Source organism: Eucalyptus grandis, chromosome 3 (genome assembly GCF_016545825.1).
Source record: "Eucalyptus grandis isolate ANBG69807.140 chromosome 3, ASM1654582v1, whole genome shotgun sequence".
Lineage (NCBI taxonomy): Eukaryota > Viridiplantae > Streptophyta > Magnoliopsida > Myrtales > Myrtaceae > Eucalyptus > Eucalyptus grandis.
In genome coordinates, this window is record NC_052614.1 from 58,989,930 (window position 1) to 58,999,135 (window position 9,206).

Here is a 9,206-nt window from a genome sequence, read left to right on the forward strand (position 1 = left end):
TTATCATACTTAATCGAGTGTTTCTTATGTAGTATGATGTGTCATTTGATTATATTCGAATCAACAGTTTTTCTTAAAATGAAAAACCCGTTTTCGAAAGCTAGTGGTATGCAAAAGAGCTGACGCAAGGAACAAACACAAACGATGTTTGAAACAAGAAGGGGCAAAGTTAAAGGAAGAAAATTCCAGATTGAAGAGAATATTGGTCATGTTGAGTGTTCCCAGTTATTTTAGCTCTCATGTGTGGAAGGGTTAAAGGGAAAGATGTGTTGAGTCCGCCATAAACTATGTTAGTAGACATTGTTTTGTGTTTAGGCAAGAATGAGCTTTTGTAATACATGTTTTCTAATAGTGGACATGTTTTGCGTAAATGAAATTTAATGAGCATTTTGCACATATTGCTGGACTTGCATCCATGTGACTTGTTGGCTCCTCTCTGTCATAATAGATTGAGCCTAAATTTTTTAAATTGGTATAATGGAGCTAGGACTTTGTTAATATATATAAATAAATAAAGAATAATATATATAGTAGTTTTGCACGAACAACTGGGCTTGCAACAGCAATTGTTCTATGGACAATCTAGTATGACATCATCTAATCAACTAATGTGTATTCAGCAATGAAACAGAGAAAGCAGATTGTAACAAGAGAGGGATCACAAAAGATAGTCATGTTAGTTGCTAAAAGCAGCACCTTTGCAAGTAATACGTCATAAGTATGTTATCAATCCAACCATACTAGTTCACTGAACCCAGAATCCACCAAAAAAAAAAGAAAAAGAAAAGTCACATTGCAATGATCTCACAATCCAGTCAAACACCCCAAGTGACTATCAATCTAGATGCACGATATCACTTGTCCCTCCAGTTGGGCCTTTCATAAGCCTGGCACTTCTTCTTATAGGATTGACTTGCTTGCTGTCATTCTTTTTCTTTTTTCTTGATGGGCCTACTGCTTCAACGGGAAGTGCTGCTGCTTCAACTGGTGGTTGTTTTTTTGCTGCTTGTCTTGTTGTCCTTCTTGTAACATGCTGGGGAATGCCACTCTGCTGGCCACGAGTAGAGTTCTTTGTTGTGGTGTTGGCGTGGCTTGCATGATCATCATCTCTCTGCCTCTTGCCGTGTTTAGCACTTGCACTCTTGAGCTGACATGACTAGAATTCACAATGAACCAAAAAAGCCAGTAAAAACTAAAAATTCAAACAAAATCACTGCTTACAATCGCATTAACATGCGCCAATATGGTCTCACTAGCAGAGCAATGGTCTCCCAGTACAAATAGATTATAAGAAAGAGAAAGGCAATACACTTAGAGAGACCGCAATGAAATATTTACCTTTAGACCCTTTTTCTCTCTTTTTCTTCTGGTTTTTATAAAAAAAATTGAAGGCTGTCAACTTCAATGTACACCTAACATGAGCGCTCTTTATCGTTCCTGTTGCAAATCTCAAGGTAGCTAATCTCTCCTCTAGAGTTTGATGACGTCGAGTGGAAATTGAGGATTGTGATGGTAAACTAGGGTTCGAATCGAGGAAATTGGGGATTCTAATGGAAATCGACGTTGTCAGCAAATTAGGGAGTTCATTTGGGGATTTTTGTGGTTTAGTCGATTTTATTTTGTTATATGTTGCACATTCTTCCAAATAAACGATGTTGTTTCGATTAATATTTTCCATGTCAGATTGCTGATCGTGCCATGTAAGACGATAATGATCGGCCGGAAGATATAGATTTATATTGGAACAATTGAACAATTTAGGACTATATTGGAATCCGCACAATATGTTAGGACTGAAATTGTAATTAACGAAAATCTATATCCAGTTTCATTCCTCTTTCTATTATTTATGTTATTACTTTAGTAAACTTCAATTCTTCTTCTTATTTTCACTTTAATTACACGTGGTACTTCATGTACTACTATCCTCTAATTTTGATTATTTATTTCAGTTAAAATACAAAAATATATTCAATTGTTTTGCATTTTGTAACTAAAAAGGAGTTTTATTTTATACTTTTTGAATGAGAAATCCATAACCATGTGACACGTTGTTTCAAATTAGTTTATGAAAGTCTTGATATTTTTGTATTCTTCCTTATTCTAAAGTAATATGCTTCGAAATTAAATAGTGTCTCTTTTCATCATAAGTCATAGTCATCAGTGAAATAATATGTTCACTCGTTCAAAATTACATCCTAACTCAATATATGACTATTTTCCCAAGTAGTATTGCTTTAATTTACTTTGACATAAAAGTTACATCCTAACTCAATAGTCAAGCCCACTGTATATACATGCATCAGCAAAATAGCATACAAATGTGCAACACATTTATTGCTTAATTTGTGGGTGGATGGATTAGCCCTATATGAATTTGCATAAAATGTCTAACAGAAATAATAAAGAAAAAGGCAAAACAAATTATCCAATTATGTTTACTCGATAGGAAACCAATAGATACAGAGGAGATAAATCATCATAATATTATATATATACCAACCAAATATATATACACATAGCGAATTATCTACCTTCATCATTTGTTTTTCCATGTGATGAAACTTGGCAGAATTTAATGAGTTCTTGTGTTTTTTTTCCCTTTCGTACAACTACAAATTGGACATTAATTTCTCCCAAGCGCATTAATGGAATAATCGAATCAACTAGTTCATAATTAGTTTTATTATATGAACAATATTAAATTTGTGCATTAATTATGTCAATTGCAAAATTTAAAAAAAAATAGTTGACAAAGAAATCATATATTGTTTTTGAAATCAATAATTTGTGATCTATTATCTAGCATGTTATCTGTGAAAGCAATTTTGATGAAGTAATATATAGAGAGATAATATTAGTTTGCCAGCACTATTAAAGAACTAAGACTATCCCACACCAAAAAGGTAAGTAGAGATAAGTGACTAATGCAAGGAAACGAATCAGCCACCTAAGAAATTATAGTGCAACAAACGAAAAATGGCAACTTTGAAAGGGCGGATATATGTGTGGCTAAGGAAAGGAAGAGATTTGGCCTAAAAAGGAATTGAACAAAAATCCCCCACACAATGAGGAAGATGTCGCACTTTGTTTAATGTATTCAGAAAAATCTCCTCTTCGTAATGCTCCAAAGTTATTGTTTCCTCATCTCTAGGTTTTTCGTGAAGCTCCACCTGTTTTTTAACATTGTCTAAATCTTCTTCTGCAATTGACGTCGTAGCCTCAAAACATTCAGCATTGCCCCGCCCTAACTCGGAATCATCAACGGAGGAGTTGCCATGAGTTTCGCTTTCACCACCCACAGATGCAGAGTTTGAGTCTTCATTAGGACATGAAACGTCCCCCTTAGCCCCATCCTCATTGGAATACACGTTAGTCTTCATTCTCCGTTCCTCCCTTAACATCTTCATCATCTCCTCATCGTATTCTCCCTCCCAAATCACTTCTAGTCGACCCCTCCCTTGATGTACAAATGAATAATGAATCCTCTTCTACATGCCTGGTCCAACATTTCATTCACGTTCCCATCCCCCTTGATCTCCATTTGCATGTTGTAAATATCCTTGGTCTCACACCCATTCTCTCTTGAAACGAAAGCCGAAACTTTTCATGTCAACAATCAATCCTTCATATGTCACTAAATCGGGGTCGACGCCTTCCTTTTCTTTCTCTATTCCATGAACAGACCCAAAACCACACGTCACAGCAACCAATCCTTCATATGGGCTTCTTTACTCCAAGCTGGAATCGGATTGTGATGGATATCTGTGATGTAACAAGTTTAGCGGGAGAGCCAAACAACATATTTATTGGATATACGCTAAACCTTTTTCATATTTACCCAAAATCCAACTAGCGCAAATGTAAATATGTGATGTAAATTTAAATTAAACATTGAGTAAGAAAATTATCTACCTAAGAGTACTATCTCATCACAGATTCCCTTTTCTAAAGGGGGGTAAGAATAAAATTGGAATGCCACTATAAATAAAACTTTCTAGTAGTGGTTTTTACCACTATTGATTGGGGGACAGTAACTATTCACTTTCTCATTAACCATTAAATTAAGGGTAGATGAGGTCGCTTGTGAAACATTTTCTCAATACTGCTATAATTATTCAAAAATGGCATCAATAGAAATATTTTTAATTTCTTTTTGAATATTATAGTGCAGACATTTAGCTTGACTAATTCCTATTGATACACAAATTATTGCATCTAGGCACTTAAAATACTTAATTCACATCTTGACAAGTCTCACTCCTAAGATTACTTTGTATCTTGCAATTGTTAACTTGCTAACAAAGTGTACTTATGGTGGTACAATAATTAAAATTTTATACAATGTCCCATTCGTGGGATAGTCTTTTGCACTTTATTGCATAAAATTATTTGTAACTTAATAAATTGTACAATTCATGTCAAAAGATTGTCTTTGGTACACGAATGCTAGATTTAGTGATGAGTGTATTTACTTTAAGTCCATTAATGCTAGGCTAGGTATTATTTCTTTTGTTTACACTTCCTATTTGTAGATTACCTTACATGGCGGGTTGCCTTTTAATGTCTTAATCTGCTTCTAGTGACAGCACCAATCATTAAAAAGTTAACTGACAATTTATTTCCAAGTCATTTCTTTTCATTAAACCCAGTGACTTGAAAGGGTTGTGATGCTTCTTTCTTACTTGTTCCTAGGGGTGATCGGTTTCAATTCCCAATTTTGGGATTGGGGACTGACAATTAGGACCCATCCTATCCCATGGAACCAATCACTTAAAAAAAAAAATTAAAAAATTAAAAAAAAAAAAATGACTAGTAGTTACTATTTTTAAGAAATTAAAAATATATATTTAAAAAAATGTCTTTTGAAATCTATAATTGGTCCGATCGATTATCGAACTAACAATCGCCGATTCCATAAAAATGGAACCAGATAGACCATTGACCTCCGAAAACCGGACCACACCGGCTATCCGGTCTAGTCCGAACGATTCCCAGCTCATAGGCATAACATGCTCACCCCTACTTGTTCCTTCTTTACCAATTGCTTTTGAAATCTATAATTGGCAATCGATTATCTAACTTCTTGTCTATGAAAGTAATTTTGATGATTAATATTAAAAGAATGATTCATTGAGTTTAAACTATTACAACACTAAAAAGGCAAGTAGAGATGAATCACGAAGATAGAAAAAAAAATATGTAGCCTAAGTAATTAAAGCACAACACATAATGGGAGCCACAAAAGAGGGGGGAAAGATTGCTTTAGGAACCGCAAATGTCCGACACCAAAAAACAGCGGAAATAAATCATCCACCTAAGAAATTAGGGTGCAACAAAAAAATGGCAACTTTAAAAGGGTAGATATTGTGTGGAGAAAGGAAGGAGGATATTTGGCCAAAAAAGGAAATAAATATTGTTGAAGAATATTCCGCACCTTTTTGATGTATTCTGAAAGAATATCCTTTTTGTAATGCTTCAAAAGCGTTGTCTCCGTAGACATAGGATTTTGATAGAATCTTTGATGAAGTATCCACACCCCTTATATAGGACGATGCAATCATCTGGTATTTTTGTGCCGAGATGCATCAATCAACCTTTTCAATGACCAGCACCTATGACAGACAAAGCTTTCTAGACTCCAACTCGTTTAGGCCCTCAACATTAGTAAGTACACCACAATTTGAATTAAAATCTCTTCAGGTTCTTCAAATATTGCAACCCACTTATTTTTGTCAGAGATTTGCAATGATGGAAGGACAAGTCTTTCAATGATTTTGAAACATCCACAACTTGTATCTCAACTAGGGCTTGACAAAGATTCCACTTCCTTCCGCAGCTTCCTTAATTCTAAAGGAATGGATAATCTCTGAAGCCATTCACATCCACAAACCCTTAAGTTCTCCAGTTGTGGATAGTCCATCTAGTGAAATGTCTTCCACTTCGCAAAAATAGATCTCTAAAGTTGACAAATTTCTCCACCTCCAACGTGGAGGATGGAAGCACAAGGGGTTTTAAGTCCAAGTGTCCCAAAACAATCTCTTTGGTTGAGAAGGATAAGTCAACTCTGGATTTGCAGGACGTTCAGCACTCTTTAACTCCACCCATTTCAATCTAGATAAATTCACAATCCCCCTTAAGTCGCATCCTGGGATTAGCTTTGATTTGCCTTCATAATCAGAGCCATCGCGTAGTAGCAAATTAACCAAATTAGTAACTTTTGACAAGCCAAGGGTGTTGAGCAATGATGTGGCTTGAAGACGTAGATAGGTCAAACTTGTGGGAAGCTCCGGTAACTCTTGAATCTCATGACAATGGGTTACATCTAGGATGTGGAGGTCATGAAACGTGTTGATTGTCATTGGAATTCCACCACTTTCAATGAGAATTTCACATTTCATTCTATTACGCCTAGAGATCCAGCTCTTCTAAGATTTACCAAAGTGCTAATGCCACAAGTTAATTGCCAATCAAGATACTTGACATTCAATGGCCACAATGGAAAGCGCAAGATCTCTAATGATTTTAACTGTAAAATGAAGTTGGGAAGTTCCATTATTTTCGTTCTGTCAAAAGAAAAATTCTCAAGCTTCAAACTACAATATTTAAATTTTAACATTCCAATGGAATTTGGAAGTATGGCAATGCGAGTACCTAACAAATCTAACTCTTTCAATGAGGTCAAATTCCCAAGTGAGTCTGGAAGTTCTCTCAACCTTCTACAATGCCGCAAGGAGAAAGTATTGAGCTTCACCAGTGCCCCCACTTCTTTTGACAAATCAATTAAATTCAAGCAATCTATAATCTTTAACTCAATCAAGGATTGTAGATCTCCAATGAAGCTTTCAATTCTCTTTAGACTGGAGCATTGAACAAGAGTCAATCTCTTTAAAGCTGAGCATCTAGAGATGTTTGGGATTGTCGTTATGCCAGAACACCAAGTAATAGATAGAACTTTCAAATTTTTTGCTCTCTGTAAAAATGAATGACATGTCGAGTTAAAGAACCATTGTAGTGTACACAAGGGAACTATCATATTATAATTTAAAACATGTAATTTACCTTGATCAAGTCCCATGCTTTTGAATCATCCTTGAAGTCAAGGCCGTGAAGTTTACAAACAACAAGCTTATCCAAATACAAATTGCTTGCCCTAAAATCCAAATCGAGTTTGTTCATCCCATGATCCAAATCGAGTTTATTCATCCCATGATCCTCCCAACTCCAAGAAAACCATCTCAAATTTGAATGACACCTTGCAAAGTCCCCAACATAAGTTCCATATTTTAAATCGAGGAATCTTAGGTTCGGCAACCTTTTAAAGTCTTCATTTCTAATCTCTATGGGGGAACCATACATAGATATCTCAAGTGCTTGAACCTTACACTTTGTCTGCAAGTGAAATTTTGCATGATGCCAAGTAGTTTGTCAACTTCCAACCACTATGTTTTACAACTCAAATGGGCAGGAAAAAATTGATAAATTTCCTAAACAAAAGAAAAAAAAAAAGAATCCCCAATCCTAGGATATACGACTTTTATTTGAGAATGAGACATTTTTAACTTACCTTTTCGGTTCTTATGATTTGAAGGGCCTCCTCTGGAATCCACAATCTACTCTGCTTTCCATAGTCATCTTGACTGTCTTCACGGACAATTTGCCTCCCCAATGCTATAAGTTGATCATGCATCCAGAAGTTATCATTGTCTAATATCTTTATCAAGCACCTATCCATAAGGACTTCAATTCCTCCCTTTGGATAAAATTCACAATCGATCCACATGTAAATTGCATCGGTCTTATTCTCATTGACAAAGAAGCACGCTATATCAAGAAAATTTTGTTTTTGATGTTCTTCTAGATCATCATAGCTAATCCTTAACTTCTCTAAAATCTCTTTCGTAGGAACATTCCTTAACTTTTCCAATGTCTCTTCCCAAATTTCTTGGCGTTTCCCCTTGAGCAATGAACCTATCACTTGAATAGCTAATGGAAGCTCTCCCGTAGTTGAGACAATGTCACTTGAAAGCTGGCGATAATCATCCGAAGGAAAGTCTCCACTAAAGGCATGCCAACCAAAAAGCTGAAGTGCAGAACCGGCATCCATCTTTAACATCTCATACTGTTGAGTTTCACCCTTAAATCCCTCAACTTCTAGAACACAAGTGTTTCTTGTTGTAACGATTATCCTAGATCCTGGATATAATTTGGAATTTCCTATTAGATTATTAATGAGCTCTTTCTTATCAATGTCATCCAAAACCACCAGGACCTTCTTATTGCTGAGTGTTTCTCTAATCCTCCTCATTCCTTCTTCACTATTGTCGATATCTCCTATAGTTCCAGAACCACCAATGTCGATAGTAATTGCTTTGCAACGAGACTATGCCCTCCTTATTCGACCTTTCACGAACGCCGTCAAGAAAGCTACAACACTTCCCAAAGTGGGAACATAATTTATTAAAGACAACCTTGGCAATAGTTGTTTTACCGATGCCACCCATTCCATAAATTCCAATGAGCCGCACATCATCGTGACTGACATCTACAAAATTTGTCAACTCTTTTATCCGACCATTAATTCCAACTAAATATTCAGTCACTAATTTTTGTTTTATCTTCAGCTTCTTCAAAACCTCTTTAACAACTATTTTGACAATCGCTGCTTGGCTGCAAGGCATAAAAGCGCATTCTTTAGTTACTAGATTAATTTCATACCCACGCATCATATGTGGGATTGTCGAAATCTTAACTTGAACAGGTATGAAGTACATTGAAACGGTAATTAAGTACAAATGGCTAAATTGATAGAACTCACTTGATATGTTTTTCATCTATGATTATATAAATTTCTAAAGACAATAGTATTGACTTACACGATGGCAACAGTTACCAAGTGTCTACCGAATCGTGCATAAGCAAAATTTTAGCATTTAACTAGGCCTAGACAAAATTTCAGCAATCGCAATGGGAGAATCATTAGTCGAGATAATGTAAACAAATGCAACGTCATCTTTTGAGCATTACAGTTTGGTTGACAGAAAAAATATAACCCCAAAAAAAAGCCCAAAATTTTTATATTGACTTAACGTGTGCATCTTACCTAGTCATAGACCTAAGCATAAGTCATAGTTTCGTAATTAACCTATCTAAGGTGGACTTCTTTGTCAATATTAAAACAAAATGGAGGCCCTGTCTGTTTGCTA

At 35.5% G+C, this 9,206-nt stretch overlaps 3 protein-coding genes across 3 annotated transcripts; all 3 read right to left on the minus strand.

The window, feature by feature from the left end:
* Window positions 1-803: 803 nt before the first annotated feature.
* Window positions 804-3,431, minus strand: LOC108958698. The gene is made up of 2 exons (XM_039308657.1): window positions 3,087-3,431; window positions 804-1,156 (listed from the first exon to the last, which is right to left on the minus strand). Exons 1-2 carry the CDS (start codon window positions 3,411-3,413, stop codon window positions 836-838), a joined length of 648 nt encoding a protein of 215 aa, XP_039164591.1. The 5' UTR covers window positions 3,414-3,431; the 3' UTR covers window positions 804-835.
* Window positions 3,432-5,804: 2,373 nt separating this feature from the next.
* Window positions 5,805-7,553, minus strand: LOC104440091 (disease resistance protein TAO1). The gene is made up of 3 exons (XM_039309853.1): window positions 7,063-7,553; window positions 6,655-6,973; window positions 5,805-5,869 (listed from the first exon to the last, which is right to left on the minus strand). The coding sequence occupies exons 1-3, from the start codon at window positions 7,357-7,359 to the stop codon at window positions 5,805-5,807; spliced, it is 681 nt and encodes a 226-aa protein (XP_039165787.1). The 5' UTR covers window positions 7,360-7,553.
* Window positions 7,554-7,558: 5 nt separating this feature from the next.
* On the minus strand, window positions 7,559-8,308 carry LOC120292011 (TMV resistance protein N-like). The gene has a single exon (XM_039309854.1). It carries the CDS (start codon window positions 8,306-8,308, stop codon window positions 7,559-7,561), a length of 750 nt encoding a protein of 249 aa, XP_039165788.1.
* Window positions 8,309-9,206: the final 898 nt, after the last annotated feature.